At 40.3% G+C, this 16,280-nt stretch overlaps 4 protein-coding genes across 4 annotated transcripts; all 4 read right to left on the reverse strand.

Moving 5' to 3' along the window:
- Window positions 1-351: 351 nt before the first annotated feature.
- LOC108654062 (endoplasmic reticulum metallopeptidase 1) lies at window positions 352-4,174 on the reverse strand. The gene is made up of 11 exons (XM_018105111.3): window positions 3,856-4,174; window positions 3,094-3,782; window positions 2,915-2,999; window positions 2,557-2,677; window positions 2,337-2,491; window positions 1,897-2,280; window positions 1,653-1,833; window positions 1,404-1,588; window positions 1,198-1,341; window positions 638-1,138; window positions 352-574 (listed from the first exon to the last, which is right to left on the reverse strand). Exons 1-11 carry the CDS (start codon window positions 3,880-3,882, stop codon window positions 407-409), a joined length of 2,640 nt encoding a protein of 879 aa, XP_017960600.1. The 5' UTR covers window positions 3,883-4,174; the 3' UTR covers window positions 352-406.
- Window positions 4,175-4,967: 793 nt separating this feature from the next.
- LOC108654076 (endoplasmic reticulum metallopeptidase 1-like) lies at window positions 4,968-8,175 on the reverse strand. Its single transcript, XM_018105129.3, has 10 exons — window positions 8,090-8,175; window positions 7,343-8,028; window positions 7,206-7,290; window positions 7,033-7,153; window positions 6,822-6,976; window positions 6,380-6,763; window positions 5,959-6,324; window positions 5,754-5,900; window positions 5,194-5,691; window positions 4,968-5,129 (listed from the first exon to the last, which is right to left on the reverse strand). The coding sequence occupies exons 1-10, from the start codon at window positions 8,108-8,110 to the stop codon at window positions 4,968-4,970; spliced, it is 2,625 nt and encodes an 874-aa protein (XP_017960618.2). The 5' UTR covers window positions 8,111-8,175.
- A 1,006-nt stretch (window positions 8,176-9,181) lies between these two features.
- On the reverse strand, window positions 9,182-12,553 carry LOC108652769 (endoplasmic reticulum metallopeptidase 1-like). The gene is made up of 10 exons (XM_030391089.2): window positions 12,417-12,553; window positions 11,676-12,355; window positions 11,538-11,622; window positions 11,356-11,476; window positions 11,126-11,280; window positions 10,673-11,056; window positions 10,243-10,608; window positions 10,041-10,187; window positions 9,455-9,952; window positions 9,182-9,388 (listed from the first exon to the last, which is right to left on the reverse strand). The coding sequence occupies exons 1-10, from the start codon at window positions 12,483-12,485 to the stop codon at window positions 9,227-9,229; spliced, it is 2,667 nt and encodes an 888-aa protein (XP_030246949.2). The 5' UTR covers window positions 12,486-12,553; the 3' UTR covers window positions 9,182-9,226.
- Window positions 12,554-12,735: 182 nt separating this feature from the next.
- LOC108652770 (endoplasmic reticulum metallopeptidase 1-like) lies at window positions 12,736-15,846 on the reverse strand. The gene is made up of 9 exons (XM_018102966.3): window positions 15,199-15,846; window positions 15,055-15,139; window positions 14,873-14,993; window positions 14,664-14,818; window positions 14,217-14,600; window positions 13,795-14,160; window positions 13,585-13,731; window positions 13,041-13,526; window positions 12,736-12,976 (listed from the first exon to the last, which is right to left on the reverse strand). Exons 1-9 carry the CDS (start codon window positions 15,828-15,830, stop codon window positions 12,815-12,817), a joined length of 2,538 nt encoding a protein of 845 aa, XP_017958455.1. The 5' UTR covers window positions 15,831-15,846; the 3' UTR covers window positions 12,736-12,814.
- Between the last annotated feature and the right edge of the window lie 434 nt (window positions 15,847-16,280).

Here is a 16,280-nt window from a genome sequence, read left to right on the forward strand (position 1 = left end):
CATTCATGATGCACAATATACAAATAAATTTGGAATTGCTTTACGTTTAGAATGTGGGATTTTATTAAGTTGCGTTTTCAATAAGGTAGATTTATTGCTTCAATTACTTGGCATCCTCTAATTAAGCCTGATATCAAAGAGGTTGTTATTTGGATTCTTCTATAGTTATAGTCATACAAAAGTCATAAATATTTATTAATAATGCGAATGCAGAATGAGATTTGATAGCTAAAAAGAATATTCATATTATTCACAGATATTTTATATATATTATTATTTAAAACATTCAAAAGAAATCATTTTTTATATCTCTTTTGTATTTCCAATGTTATTTACAATATATAAAATATTTAGTTTACTATTGAAACGACATTTAACTTAAGACTAAGTTATAAATTAAGTTAGCTTAGTATATGTAACGCTTATATAGCGTCGGCCACTCCATCACATGGACAAAGTCTGGAAAGTCGGCTATAAACTGCATTCCAGCCGCATCTCTTTCGTAGTCGTAGCTCACGTAATGCCACGCCACGCCCATCTCAAAGATGGGCACATCGAAATCGCCAGCAAGTTTCTAAAGTGAATATGTTAATTGAAATTTAAATGAAATATATGTGAACTATTCATAGAAACTCACAGTGAAATCAATGTAAAATCTTAGGGGAGAATTGTCCTTGCCATAGGAGAAGAATATCTGATAGGGCAACTTGTACTTTTCCGGTTCGTCCAGCGGATTTCTGATGAAGGACCAGTCCTCAACGGTTACGCCCTCCAATGGCTGTATGAACAAGCCCATATGAGGTGGCCCGCTCAGCTCAAATTCAAAGCGCATCGTGTTGCCAGTGGGCAAAAGGCTTTTGCTCAGCAGCAACAGGGAGGAGTTGCCGGGTATGATCACCTCTTGCTCTCGCGCCAGCCAGTTGCCCGTCTCGCGCGCCTTGCACCAGCGATGATTGAAGCAGGGCACGCCGCACATCAACTCCGTATCACAGTGCTCCTTGATGCCAGTCAGACCTGTCAAGTCCACCGAAGTGTCCTCGAGCGGATGGTTCAGCCTTCTGTCCTGGAAGTCAAAGTAATAGCCCGAATCGCTGAGGCTAACGCTGCCATCGAACTCGTAGAAGACGCGACGCACATGCTGTCAGCAAGAGAATACATGTATATATAGATGTGTATAATATATAAAGTCCCACTTACCAGAAAGTTCACACGCATCACACTGGTCTTGGGTCGGTAGGGAAAGCCCACCTCCGAAACGGCAATCATGCTGAATATGAAAGTGACTATGGCCAGTCCGAGCATGATAAACTTCGACCAGCGAAACATGTTAATGAGCGGCGACTAGTTTGGGAGAAAATGCAATTGAGAAAATCAATTCTGGCGAGACAAGGAGCTGCACTTACCACAAATCCTAGGGCAAAGAATGTGCCGAGTGTGCATATCAGGGCTACCAGGAGATCCGGATTTATAGAGCTGCCATTGCGACCCATCATGGGTATAAAGATGACCAAAAGCATGTGGAACAGATAGCTGAAGTAAAAGAACGGCATCAGCTGGAGTATCTGAGTGATGAGCACCCAGTAATAGCCTGAAAGTGAAAGAGATCAAACAGTCCACTGAGAACGCATTTGTCAAGGACTCTCTCCACTCACCGCGATCGTGTAAGCTGCTCAATAGATTGATCAACAGCGCAGCTGAGTAGAAGAGTATGGATATCATACAGAGATAGGGTGTGCGCAGACTGATTGCACTCAGTACGATGGCTATCAAGGCCAGCACCACGCAGTGGGCGTGCAGGCTCATATGCAAATGGTAGGCGTGACTTATCTTCAACTGCAAACCAAAGTAAATAATAATAAGTGACGAGAACTTAATACAGAATCAGAATCGGCTTACATTCTTCCGAAAGCTGTAGTAGAGTGTTGTGGGCAGACTCAGTCCAATGATGGCCGGGCAAATGTAGAGCCCTATCATCAACCAGGTGTTTGTAAAGTAGGTCAACGAACCATTGCCAGCATCGAAGAGAACGGCCATCAGCAGCGGCAGCCCCACGCTGAGCAGCACACCCAGCACGTGCAGGGCCAGAATGATGACAAACAACAGCGAGATGTGGCCCAGAGACAGCTCAGAGGCGCGCGACATGCGCCACAGTGAGATGCAGACGAGCACCAGACTGACGGCCGCAATGCAACAGTTCAGAATTTTGCCCGTTGTCTCCGAGTAGAAGACAATGAACAGGCCCAGGAAGTCGAAAAACACCGATTTTCCCTCACTGTGAGCCTGCAAAGGAATTATGTGAGTCACTCGTGTTAGCATTCCAGATAAATCTAGCTCACCTCAGTGTCGTACATTTCGCTGGCATTGGCAAAGGCCCTCACCAGAGCCAAAGCATTCTCGCCCGAGTTCTGCAGAGAGGCGCGTGGCACAGCCGCATAATTATCGAACTCGGTGTGATAGACGTAGCCATTCTTGATCTGCGCCATATCGAGGCCTGAAATGGAAGTAATAAGTAGTAGACATAGGCGCAATTCGAATAACAAGCCAGCCATATCTCACCTGGCACCTGGCCGTAATCGCGGAATATGCGAAAGTCCGTGTCGGATGGCAGTATACCAGCCTGGAAGACCTCCTCGGCCAAGGTCGTGGCGAAAGGATGTTTGGCATTCTCCTTATAATACTGCGCAAAACGGAAGGAGCATCACAAATCAAAAGATATGGCGAAGCAATACGGATATCGGTTGGCAACACCAACAACATATCATTTATATCATGCAATAAAAAAGTGAATAGTCAGCTTTATGAGTATAGGCCATGATAAACATCTAACTGCTCGCCGACACGCGCCATAAATAATCTAACTAAATCTGAACATAAGGCTACAATAACAACAATAGTAAATAGACATTCAACACACCCGCATAAGCCAAGGATGATTGGGTCCACTCTGAAACAGGAGATCTCGACCGCCGCTGCCAGCCACCTCCAGATTGATAAGTGCCCTGAAATGGAAGCATATATGATTTCATATGAATTTATATACACATATAATATTAGACTAATATATAATATATATTCTAAATCTAGTTCTCTCACTTGCAGTTCTTGGCCCACTTGTGCTGGGTGATGAAGCCGTGCGAGGCCTGCAGAGGATTCTCCTCGGCGCCATTGAAGAGAAACACAATGGGATGCTCGAAGGGCTGCTCTGAGATGGCCATTTGCCGCAGCACCTCCAGCATGACAATCACCATGGTGCCGTCGTCGCCTGAGCCGGGACTGCCGGGCTTCGAGTCGAAGTGGCTGTTGAGCAGCAAATAGGATTCGCTGGCCGAGCCTCGCGTGCTCAGCTTGACCACCACATTCTGCACGCCCTGGTACATGTTCACCATATTCCAATGCATGTACGCTCCGGATGACTGCTGCACATCCACCTCCAGCTCATAGAGATCCGCTCGCATGGCTGCGCGCACATTGGCCACCTCCTCGAGCAGGAAGCCTACCGTAAGCTGCTCATTGGCAATGCTGCCCACGACCTTGGGTCCGATGCTGTCGTATCTCTGCAGCAGACGTTGTGCTCGCTCGGCTACAAATTCGTTCGGCCTCTGCGACTCCTGGGCAATGGTGACGCTCTCGGGGAGCCGACTGAAGAGCGGAATAACCACGGCAAAGAAGAGCGCCAGCCAGAGCAGCAGAAAGGCGGGCGCATAGTACCAGGGCACCTTGGCTCTGAGACTCTTAGAGCTCTTCAGGAGGCTAACTAGTGCAGAGTCCAGTGCAGCAGCGCTCTGATTAAAAGAAAAACATTTACAATTTCTCATTTTTTATGATGGGTAGTAGAAGCAACCCTTTCCAACTTACAACTTTGTGCTCTTTTATTTGGGACATTTTTTTGCACCGCTTCCAAACTCGAGCGCTGCTCAGCTCCAACTGAATCCATTGAATGGCTTGGCTGAACGGTGTTTCGATTTTATTGGCACTGATTTGCACTTTGAAGTCAATAAAGATAATATCCAGCAAGAGCAGAAATGCTCACAATTTGTTGTTATGTTTTGTAATACATTGGCTATTGATTTCAAAGGGAATGGTCAAGAATGGGCTTTATATCTAAATTATATGTAGTACCTCATTTATTTATGATTACGATAAACAAACTTAACTAGCCCATAGCTTGATGGAAATGTTCTTTACTTATAGTTGGAAATTGTCGCAAAATACATACATATATCAAAATCCAAATGATGACGCAGTGGTTCTGGGTAATACCAGTTTATATACATACATAGTATATGCATTGGGGAACAGCAACCAAATCAAAACAAAAATCGGATATCGCAAAAGTCTGTAGTACTTGAAGCTTGTTTGCTTAATCACAGCCATTAATATTTACTGCAACTTGAGTTAATAGCGCACTTAAGCGATAAGATTGTGAACATATACTAAAAATCAAAAGCTTTTCGAGCTATCATTTATATAATTAGTATTAAAATATACTCTTAAATGCAATTTTCTATTTTTTTATCTGAATGTAAATTTTGTTAAATTGACTTTTAAATTATATCGATTTAGATTTACTTATTATTTAAAAAATAATAATTCTGCGCGCTTTGAAGCCGACATTTATTTGGTTTGCGGCATTGGAAATTTAAGAATTGTGTTAAATGAATGGGCAGAATTGCGTCGAATAGTTTGGCTTACATAGAGCATTTTGCGTCGATGTTAACTTTTAACAACGCCAAATGAGTAATTTCTACTAGATGAGCTTCAATAACAGTGGATTATTGTCACAGCTTTCAAATAAGTATCTGGTTATCGATAAAGCATTTACATTTATATCGAACATTTAAAAAGTGCGTGATGACTGCAGCTCATAATAATATTGGAGAATTGATTGTTGTGCTCGTATACAATAGGCATATATATTAATTAAGCAGCATATACACATTTATTTTAATGTTTAATATCTTTGTTTATTAATAAATAAATCGCTGGTATAGAACAGGCCAAGTGGCTAAGATGGAATAGGAAGGGAACGATGCGGCAAACTCCTCACTTTCAGCATCTCCCTTTTCTCCAATATAATGTCCAGAGACTCCCAGTTGAAACAAAGGTACATTAAAATCGCCATCAGATTTCTAATTGAAATGAATTATGCAAATATTATACTCTTTTATAGAAACTGTAAATTACTTCTCTTACCGATATTTCTATGCAAAAGGTAAGCGGAGAGCTGTCAATGCCATATCTGAAATATATGTGAAACGCAAGCGGATATGCTGGTGGATATTTGAGATAATTAAGGGAAAATGACCAGTTGACGATCTTGGCGTCTTCGTAAGGCTGGATGAACAAGCTCATATGAGAAGGTCCAGTCAGCTTAAACACAAAGCGCACAATTGTCGCATTGACTGTGGTTTTGGATACCAATTCCAGTTCTGTTGATGATTTTGGCTCGATGGGCGCAGATCGGGCAAGCCATTTGCTCTCAAGGCGATTCTGAACATAGCGATAGTCAAACAAAGGCATGCCACACATCATGTGCTCCTCGCAGAGCGACTTAATGCTAACCAGTCCAGTCAGATTGGCATTTCTGTCTACGAATGGCTTTTCTCGTAGTCTATCCTGGAAATTGAACAAGTAGCCAGACTCGTCCTTGCTGAGAGTTCCGTCATACTCGTAGAACTTGTTTCGCACTTGCTGAGATGTTAAGGTAAGGCATTGGATATCATTTCTAAAGTAAAGCTAATAGTAAAGTTTACCAGATACGCAACACGCTGTCCGTTGGTCCTCGGGCGATACGGGAATCCAACTTGGGTGCTACTGGCCAAGTAGATGGCGACAGCTGTGACTGCCAACAGAGATACAATCACTAAACTTGGACGTCGGAAACTATTAATGAGGGGAACCTGAAACAAATATTGGTGAGAAATATTCTGAATGAGAACAGACGCTAAGGAAACTTACCAAGAAACCGAAGGAAAGAACAGTTCCCAGTGCTGCTAATATGGCAACATACAAGTCCCGATTGCTAGCACTGCCTGCTCGGGCACCCATCGGAGTCAGTATTACCACGAGTGTATAAAAGAGGTAGCTGCTATACAGGAAAGGAATCACCTGGCTGAGTTTAAGGACGCCCGTCCAGGCATATCCGCGATCGTGCAGAGTTGTCAACAAGTTGAAGGCCAATGATAAGACATAGAAAATAAGTGGAATCACTAAGATATATATTGAACGCAGGCCAAATAGTGTTGCGCCAATAGTTAACAGCGATAGGATAATGGCTTGTGCATGTAGCGACAATTGCAGATGGTAGGCATTTGATATTTTATCCTGCATGCATAAAATTAATTAGTTCATATTTCATTTATACAGATAATCAACTTACGTTTTGCTGCAACCTATGGTAGATAGTTACGGGTAAGCCGAGGCCAATCAGCGAGGGGCACACATAAAGGCCGATTATCAGCAACGGGGTGCTATAGTAAGTTAGCGAAAGTCCCAAATAGTCAAAGACATATGCCACCACAGCAGGAAGAGCAAGTCCGAGGACAAAAGAGACAATCTGGACGACCAGGACCAATGTGAACCAGCAAGTCACGTGGAATAGGGAAACATTGGACACAGATGTTATGCGGCACATTGAAATGAAAATGAGAATTAAGGCAGCACCAGCAACGCCAAAGTTCAAATATATTCCCGTTGTCTCTGAATAATGGACGAAGTAGAGTCCAAGAAAGTCGAAGAATACAGCATGTCCAGCCCGGTGAGCCTGTGAAAGGAATATTGAAATTAAGACTACAATTTCCATTCAAGAAATCTACTCTTACTTTTATGTCGTGCAGCTCTGGAGCATTTGCTAAGCCGCGAACCACACTGAGCACATTATCGCCGGTGTTCTGGACTGATCCACGAGGAATCGCATCGATTGTGTCGTAAATTGTGTGATATCTAAATCCATTAATACATTGGCCCATGTCCAAGCCTAAAAGTAAGAATACAAATAGTCGGCATTCAAATTGCCAGTATTCACATATTTACCTGGAATGTTTCCATAGATGTTAAACTGTCGGAAGTCTGTATCGGACGGGACAATGCCTGTTTGGAATATTTCCTCCGCCAAGGTCGTTGCAAACGGATATTTCACATAGTTTTTGTAATACTATGAACAATTTTTAGTAAGTGTGGGCTTGCTTCATTTCAAACTAACTTACATTCACAATCCATGCGTGATTGGGACCACTCTGGAAGAGAATTTCTCGCCCCCCACTACCACCAGCATCAAGATTAACGACAGCCCTAAAAAAAATAAATTAGAAACACTATTAAGAATGGATCAAGTAAAACTTACTTGCAGTACGGCGCCCATTTGTGCTGAGTGATAAAACCATGAGATGCTTGCATTGAACCCTCTTCAGCTCCATTAAACAAGAAGACAATCGGATGCTCAAAGGTCTCCTTTGTTGTTGCAATCACGCGCAGCACTTCCAACATCGTGACTACCATAAATCCTGCATCTCCTGCAGACGGTGTAAACGGTTTCGAGTCAAAGTGACTGTTGACCAGGAGGTACGTCTCACTGGTGCTTCCCTTTGGTGATAATTTTACAGCTATATTCTGAACGCCTTGGTACATGTTCAGCATGGTTTTATACGGGAATGCTCCAGACACCTGTGAGACATCAATTTCCATATCGAAATAGTCATCTAGCATAACTTCCTTGATATCCTCTAGATCCTTTAATATAAAGTTGACTGCTTCAACCTCGTTCTCCCTGCTGCCAGTTAATTTGTTACCAATATTGGACAGGGTATAAAGATTATTGTAGGCCCTTTCAGCTATGAATACATTTCTATTTGCGTCCTCCATTGTCAGCGGCGTGGGTAGTTTATAAAATCGAGGTATTACCACAGCGAAAAAGAGGAGTCCCCAGAAGAGCAGGAAACCACTCGCAAAATACCATGGTAGCTTTGACTTGTTTGGATTTGACTTTGTCTGGGCTCCACGTCCAGGATCTTCTAGAGAATCGGCTAACATCTTAATAAGGTGAATATTTGATATTATATAAATTAATAATATTAATACTAGATTCTCTTACTAGTTGCTCCTTATCAGCCATACTGCTTCTTAATTATCTACCGTATCTGTGAAGTCGTCGCGTTGTACTGAAGACTCTGGAAAACGCAGATGGCTTTTATAGCTAAGCAAAATCTTATCTATAATATGAAATTGTAAACTGAATTCTCTTAAAGCAATAAATGGCAATATAGCAATTAAGATGCGTAGGCTTCGAGATACTCTATAGTCAGTTCTGCCAACTACAGATTTGTATATATAATGTATAATATTTATTATGTAGATTACAAATTGTTAGCAAAGGTCTTTAGGTATTCAAGTTGCTTAATTTTATATAAATATTTTGTGCGGTTTATCTGATATTCACTAATTACAAGCAATTAATACAATTCAATATCTTATCTGGCTTATAGCCTTGTTTTAAATTGATTTTAATCATTTATACTTTGTTGGGGTATTCAAATTTATAGCGCCAAGAAAAAGAAATCATTGATTAAATCATAAAAAATAAATTGATTCATGATTACCATCATTAGCTAACGTGCATAAGTGACAGGGCTAGCCATACGGTATTTTTTCGAAACACCTCTTAGGCGACAGTAATTTAAACAAATTATATTTGAAGACAAATAAGTTTTTTTTAGCTTAAATAGAGATTTGCTGCTCGGTAACATATGTTTGTATGTATTTATATTTTCTCATGAAATGATCGATTTGTGAATTATTTATTAATGATGTTTCGATATCAATAAATATCGTGTATCGTATAATATATGTACATAAATTAATTATTTTACTTCGGAGATAAGATGAGATCGATAAGAATCAATTTCCAAAAAACGAGCTGACCATAAAGTATAGACTATATGAACGATAACATAATTATCATATACAGACATATGTCTAGAGATATGGATATTTAATAAGCTGTACATATTTTCTTCCCCTTATATAAGGTATATATTAAATATTTGATTCTGAAGTAAATATATTTCGGCTGGAACAAAAATTTATTCAATTATTGGTTTTGAAGCAAGCAATTTTTATAGAAGTATAGAATAAAATTAAAGAATAAAGGAATGGTTTACTGCTACTTTTTGGCAATTTTTACCAGAACTACCAAACTTTATTTTATTTTTCATTTGTATTGCTTTTGTTATTAAAAAATAAATCGTTGGTAGAGTACAGGCCATGTCGCGAGAATCCCGAAGGATGGGAACGTAGATGCGAATTCCTGACTTTCAGCATCACCCTCTAGTTCAATATAATGCCCAGACACTCCCAGCTGAAATACCGGTACTTCGAAATCTCCATCTGGCTTCTATAAATATAAAAATCAATCAAGTCAAAGTTAAACTGAAAAAATCTATCTGAAGAGCGAACTTACAGTGAACTCCAAAAAGAAGTTGAGCGGAGAGTTATCAATGCCGTAAACGAAATATATGTGATATGACAATGGATACGGTGGGGGATTATCCAGATAACTACGTAAGAATGACCAGTTGCTTATCTCAACGTCTTCGTAGGCTTGGATAAACAAACTCATATGGGAAGGTCCTGTTAAGTTGAACTCATATCGAACGGTTGTAGGATTTTGTACCGTTTTGCTTATCAATTCCAGTTTTGTTTCTGCTGGTGGTTCGATGGGATTGGTACGTGGCAGAAATTTGCTCTGTAGTCTGTTCGATTCATAGCGATAGTCATACAAAGGCATGCCACACATCATTTGCTTCTCGCATTTCGATTTGATGCTGTACAGCCCAGTCAGATTAACATTTGCTTCTACAAACGTAGATTCTTTGCGACGATCTTGGAAATTGAACAAGTATCCCGATTCGTCCTTGCTGAGGGTTCCGTCGTACTCATAGAACTTATTCCGTACTTGCTGAATATAGAATACAAAATAAATATAGTAAAGATATAAAAATATAAAGAAAAAGTGTGAATAACTGTGAAGTATATAATCTACTTACCAGATAGGCCACACGCTGCCCGCTGGTCTTTGGTCGAAATGGAAAACCGATTTGTGTGCTGCTTGCTAGGTATATAGAAAGAGCTGAGATCACCAACAGAGAAAACACCACTAAGCTTGGGCGTCGGACAATATTAATAAGTGGAACCTGTTAGAATATTTGTGAGAGATTATCGAGTGAAAAAGTATATGAGAATAGTTACCAAGAAACCAAACGAAAGAACTGTTCCAAGTGCTGTGACGGCAGCTATGTACAAGTCTTTATTGGACGCACTTCCTGATCGAGCACAAATCGGAATAAGAGCCACAAGCAGAATATAAACGATATAAGTGGTGTGCAGGAAAGGAATTATTTGACTGGCTTTAAGAAGTCCCGTCCAAGCATAGCCACGATCGTGTAGAACCGTCAATAAGTTAAAGGCCAAGGATAACACATAGAACACTAGGGGAATTATAATAATATATGTTGAACGCAATCCAAATGCAGTGAGACTAACAACTAAAAGGCCCAGGATGACGGCCTGACCATGCAATGCCAGTTGCAGATGATAGCCTTTGGGGATTTTTGTCTGCGAATGTAAACAATAGTAAGTTTTCCTTAAGGTAAAGAATATTGGTTTTATCTCAACTTACACTAGGTTGGAAGGCATAATAAATTGTGCTGGGCAAACTTAGGCCAATTATGGAAGGACACACATAAAGCCCAAGCAACAACAAAGTTGTGCTGTAGTGGGTCAACGATTGTCCAAACATGTCCATTACATATGCGACAATTAATGGAAGTGCAAGTCCAAGTACAAAGGAAACAACCTGGATGATAAAGACCAATGTGAACCAGCATGCTACGTGACAGAAGGAAACTTGAGAAACAGCTGCCATCCGCCACATTGAAATGTAAATTAGAATGAACGCAGCTGCTGCGGCGCCAAAGTTTAAGAATATTCCTGTTTTCTCTGAGTAATGAATGAAGCAAAGACCCAAGAAGTCAAAGAAGACAGAGTTTCCATCCATGTGCGCCTATGAAATATATTAAGTGAAGCATCATCAGCATTTTATCAATATATCCGCAAAAATGTAGAAGAATACCTTTGTATTGTGTAACTCTGTTGCATTGGCGAAGCCTCGAACTAAGCTAAGTATGTTATCTCCTGAGTTTTGTAAGGCTTCACGAGGAATCTCATCGATCACGTCGTAAATTGTGTGGTAGATATATCCATTTGTAAGTTGAATTATATCCAAACCTATTATTAAAGATTAAATTTAAATAAACATAGATTTATTTTAGCATTTGAATAGTGTTTGTAAGTAGTAATCACCTGGAATGTTGCCATATTTTCTGAATTGAGTGAAGTCTGAATCCGATGGTATAACGCCAGATTGGAAGATTTCCTCGGCAACAACAGTTGCAAAAGGATATTTTACGTATTTTTTGTAGTACTGTTAAATGGCAAACAAATGTAAGTATTATTATAATCAGATTTTGTTTTTATAAACTTACATTTAAAAGCCACGAATGGTTGGGTCCGCTTTGAAATAGAACTTCTCGACCACCGCCACCAACGCCTTCAAGATTAATAACAGCCCTACGATTATAAAATGAGCATTTTCTTCAAAATATTTAATTGGCATAGCTTACTTGCACTTTGGAGCCCATTTGTGTTGCGTAATAAATCCGTGCGATGCTTCCATCATACCTTCTTCGGCTCCATTAAATAAGAAGACAATCGGATGCTGAAAAGTTTCCTTTGTCGTTGCTATCACACGTAAAACCTCCAACATTGTGACTATCATGAATCCTGCATCGCCGGCAGACGGAGTGAAAGGCTTCGAGTCGAAGTGGCTGTTGACGAGGAGGTACGTCTCAGCTGTGCAGTTCTTTGGAGTCAGTTTGACTGCAATATTTTGAACACCTTGATACATATTCAACAAATTTTTATATGGATAGGATCCTGAGGCTTGTGATAAATCTATTTCCATATCAAAAAGGTCTTTGAGCGAAGCTTCCTTGATGTCTGCGAGCTCATTGAGAAGAAATTGCACTGCTTCGATTTCGTTCTCCTTGCTGCCAGTCAGTTTGTAACCAATATTCGATAGGGTGTATAGATTTTTGTACGCTCGCTCGGCAATGAAGACATGTTTGTCAGCGTCGTCCAGTGTACGAGCCGTGGGTAAGCGATTGAAAAACGGAATTACGATGGCAAAAAAGAGAAGTCCCCAGAAGAATAAGAATCCAGTGGCAAAGTACCAAGGTATCTTGGAAGTAGACTTCATGTTGGCCAACACCTTGTCGCCAGTCTCTTCGGACTCGAAAATTAGCTTAAGTAAGAAGAAGATATAAAGTAATGTTTTTAGCGAGGAAACTGTTTTCATATGTTACCAGTTTTTCCTTGTCCCCCATACTGATTGCTGATCGAGTCTCTGCTGATGTGAAACGATAGTCCTCCATATGAGAACTGAATTAGTCAAGTTTAGTTTTGGCGGTATTTATAGGATTTGAGCAGTGTTATCTGATGTATATTGTATAAAATCAATTTAAATAATCATTTTTATGATGCCAATTCATTATCGGAGAAACGCGATCTTTACTGATACTACTTTGCTGAAAAGGCAATAGAAACATTAAATCGAGTATAAATAAAAAATCGCACATTTTTGTAATAAATCAATAAACTCTTAAATGGAAATAGACTTTATTATTTTATTTGTCATATAAAATCTGTTATTGACGAACCGCTTTAATTACATTATCAAAGTTAACTGAATCGCGAATTAAAGCTAAAATATATATCGTTGATATATTGCTGGCCAAGTGTCCACTGCAGTAAACGACGGGAATGTCGATGCAAACTTCGTATTTAGTTTATCGCTCGTATCTCCGATGAAATGGCCCGAAACTCCGAGCTGGAGCAGTGGAACGTTGAAACCGCCATTTGCTTTCTATGGATTTTAATATGTGATTAGATGGATAATAAAATATATTAATTTTCAGGACTCAGCTCACCGAGCACTCCAAGTAAAAGCTGTATGATGTGCTATCGATGCCGTAGTTAAGGAATATTAGGTATGGAGGACTCTTTTCAAGGAAACTGTGTACGAATGACCAATTGCTGATGGTTACATCTTCATAGGGCTGAATGAAAAGCCTCATAGTGGGGGGCCCTGACAGAATGAACTGAATGCGTACCGTTGTTGAGTTCACCACAACTTTACGGAGAACTTCTAGTTTCGTTATATTTGGCATTATTATGGGTTCAGACCGCGGCAACCATTTGTTGTATATTTGATTCCGCACGAAGCGTAAGTCGTACAAAGGCATTCCGCAAAACATGTGGGCATTGCACCTCGATGTAATGCTGACCAAGCCCGTCAGATTAACGCTCGTTCCTAGGAGTGGCTTTTCTACAAGTCGATCCGCGAAATTGAAAAGATATCCAGATTCGTCTTTACTGAGAGTTCCGTCATATTCGTAGAACACGTTGCGAACTTGCTGCAATGGCACTCATTATCGTAATTAATCAGAGTTACTTTACTCTCAAGGAACTTACAAGGTACTCTAAACGCTGAACATTGGTCTTTGGCCGATACGGGAAACCGATTTTTGTGCTGCTGGCCAAGTACATGGAAAGCGCGGTGATTACCACAAGAGAGAATACCACGCAACTAGGTCGACGGAAGGTGTTGATAAGCGGGATCTGTAGTAGATAAGACCGATTAGAGAAGTCTGGGAATAATATGATAATAGTAAACTAATTTACCAATAAACCACATGAAAGAATTGCTCCTGCTGCTGCCAAGACAGCAATAAACAAGTCCCGATTGGAACCACTGCCTGCACGTCCCCCCATTGGTGTCATTACCACAATGAATATATAAAAGAGGTAGCTGCTATACAGGAAGGGAATTATTTGGCTCAGTTTATGCAGAGCCACCCAAGCATAGCCTCGATCATGCAAGGTAGTCAATAAGTTAACAGCCAAGGGTATCACATAGAAAACTAGAGGAATTGTAAAAATATATGTTGAACGCAATCCAAATGCTGTGAGGCCAACGACTAGAAGAGCCAGGATAAGGGCCTGGCTATGCAGGGCCAGTTGCACCTGATAGCCTGTAGAAATACTTTTCTGTGAAGGGAAGATTGAGTTGAATGTAAGAATAATAATATGGATTAACAGCTTACATTCCCCTGTAGAGCATAGAAGATTGTGATGGGCAAACTGAGGCCAATTAGTGAGGGGCATACATATAACCCGATCACCAGCATCGGCGTACTGTAGTATGTTAATGATAACCCTAAGTTATCCATTACATATGCGACAATTACGGGAAAAGCCAGTCCGAGTACAAAGGAAATAACCTGAATGATAAGCACCAATGTGAACCAGCATGCCACGTGGCCCAAGGAAACTTGAGACACGGCTGCCATGCGCCACAGTGAAATATAAATAAGTATAAAGACAGCTGCCGCAACACCAATGTTTAGGAATATTCCTGTGGTCTCCGTGTAATGGATAAAGTACAGGCCAAGGAAGTCGAAGAACACAGTGTGACCAGTGTTGTATGCCTGAGATGAAAATAGCTTGTATTAATTTGACGTTGCTGGAAGCTGTGCGTGGTCAAGCCTTACCTCGGTATTGTGTAATTCGGCTGCATTGGCCAAACCTCTGACCAAACTGAGAAGGTTATCGCCAGTATTTTGAAGGGATTCGCGGGGAATCACATCGATAAGATCGTACTTGGTATGGTACACAAATCCATTAATACACTGAGCCATGTCCAAACCTGTATATAGCCACATGTTTTATAGCCGGTAAGTTGTCCTTTACCTGCGCTCACCTGGAATGTTGCCAAATGTTCTGAACTGTCGAAAGTCAGTATCAGATGGAATGAGTCCTAACTGGAAGATTTCCTCAGCCAAAGTCGTAGCAAGTGGGTGCTTTATATACTTTTTATAGTACTGTAAATTATATGAGCAAATTAAAAGATATGTGACTGCAAATGCATCCGACATAACTCACAGCCATTAGCCATGGGTGGTTGGGCCCACTCTGAAAGAGAATTTCGCGACCTCCACTGCCAGCAGCATCAAGATTAACTACAGCTCTGGGAGTAGAGAGTTTGGCTTAAAGCACTTAATTCGATTGTTTCGTTCTGAGACTTACTTGCAGAATGGCGCCCATTTGTGTTGGGTTATGAATGCATGTGAGGCTTGCAGACCGGTCTCCTCAGCTCCGTTGAACAGAAAGACGATAGGATGCTCAAAGGATTGATTTGTGTTTGCCAAAACACGGAAAACTTCCAACATTGTGACGATCATAAATCCAGCATCGCCCGCACCAGCACCTGGCAGAGTATCGAAGTGACTATTAACTAGAAGATAGGATTTGCTCGTGCTGCTCTTGGGGGTGAGCTTAACGGCAATATTTTGAAGTCCTTGATATGCAGATATAGCACTGTTTCTCTCAAATACGCCTGAGATTCGTGATAGGTAAATTTCTATATCGAATAGTTCTTTCAGTGATTCTTCTTTCACTTGATTGAGTTCTTTCAGCAGGAACTCGACAGCCTCAATTTCATTTTCTTTACTTCCAACTATTTTGTTGCCAATATTTGACAGAGTATAAAGGTTCTTGTAAGCACGTTCAGCAACGAACTCATTTTTCTCAGCGTCCTCCATTGTGAGTGCCGTGGGTAAGCGATAGAACAGAGGAATTACAACAGCGAAGAACAGTATAATCCAGAATAACAGATATCCACATGCTAATTGCCAAGGCACCTTAAAGTTAGATTTCATTTTGCCTGTAAGTCCGAGCACAGATTTGTAGCAGTTGACTTGACTGAAGCCAAAGTATTCTAAATAGGAACTAAGTAGTATATACGAAATCTAAAAGTCTTTTATAGTGCATAGAAATCTTATCGAAAGTATGAAATCGTAAAAAGTCATAAAGCTGTGAATATAAAACACAGACCGCCGAATCCCTGCCTTTTAGCCACAAGTAAAAAACAACGAACTTTAGTAAATTATATTGAGTTCGCTAAAATTCTCTAAAAATAATAAAATTCAATTTTCTTTTCTTATTTAATACAGTTTCTCAGTTCTATAATTTAAAAATTTATTTGATACATAATTTTTATTTGAGTGTGATTAAATTTGGGCTGCAGTGTTCCAATAAGTTTTATCAAGGATAGCTTTTGTTAAAAATATCAAATTCTCGTATGTTGAGGTACATGGATATTAATCGAT

Source organism: Drosophila navojoa, chromosome 5 (assembly GCF_054131105.1).
Source record: "Drosophila navojoa isolate 15081-1374.11 chromosome 5, UAZ_NAV_1.0, whole genome shotgun sequence".
In the NCBI taxonomy this organism is placed as follows: domain Eukaryota; kingdom Metazoa; phylum Arthropoda; class Insecta; order Diptera; family Drosophilidae; genus Drosophila; species Drosophila navojoa.

Bases quoted from the DNA above. Each gene is read 5' to 3' on its own strand.
- LOC108654062 (XM_018105111.3), bottom strand. From the start codon at position 3,882: ATGTCCCAAATAAAAGAGCACAAAGTT. The intron at 3,783-3,855 runs GTAAGTTGGAAA...TCTTTTAATCAG, and splicing joins AAATAAAAGAGCACAAAGTT to AGCGCTGCTGCACTGGACTC. The intron at 3,000-3,093 runs GTGAGAGAACTA...CTTCCATTTCAG, and splicing joins AAGTGGGCCAAGAACTGCAA to GGCACTTATCAATCTGGAGG.
- LOC108654076 (XM_018105129.3), bottom strand. From the start codon at position 8,110: ATGGCTGATAAGGAGCAACTA. The intron at 6,764-6,821 runs GTAAGAGTAGAT...TTCCTTTCACAG, and splicing joins CAGAGCTGCACGACATAAAA to GCTCACCGGGCTGGACATGC. The intron at 5,130-5,193 runs GTAAGAGAAGTA...CATTTCAATTAG, and splicing joins CCTTTTGCATAGAAATATCG to AAATCTGATGGCGATTTTAA.
- LOC108652769 (XM_030391089.2), bottom strand. From the start codon at position 12,485: ATGGAGGACTATCGTTTCACATCAGCAGAGACTCGATCAGCAATCAGT. The intron at 11,477-11,537 runs GTAAGTTTATAA...GCCATTTAACAG, and splicing joins ACCATTCGTGGCTTTTAAAT to TACTACAAAAAATACGTAAA. The intron at 11,057-11,125 runs GTATTCTTCTAC...TATATTTCATAG, and splicing joins CAGAGTTACACAATACAAAG to GCGCACATGGATGGAAACTC.
- LOC108652770 (XM_018102966.3), bottom strand. From the start codon at position 15,830: ATGAAATCTAACTTTAAGGTGCCTTGGCAATTAGCATGTGGATATCTG. The intron at 14,601-14,663 runs GTAAGGCTTGAC...TTTTCATCTCAG, and splicing joins CCGAATTACACAATACCGAG to GCATACAACACTGGTCACAC. The intron at 14,161-14,216 runs GTAAGCTGTTAA...TTCCCTTCACAG, and splicing joins TCTATGCTCTACAGGGGAAT to AAAAGTATTTCTACAGGCTA.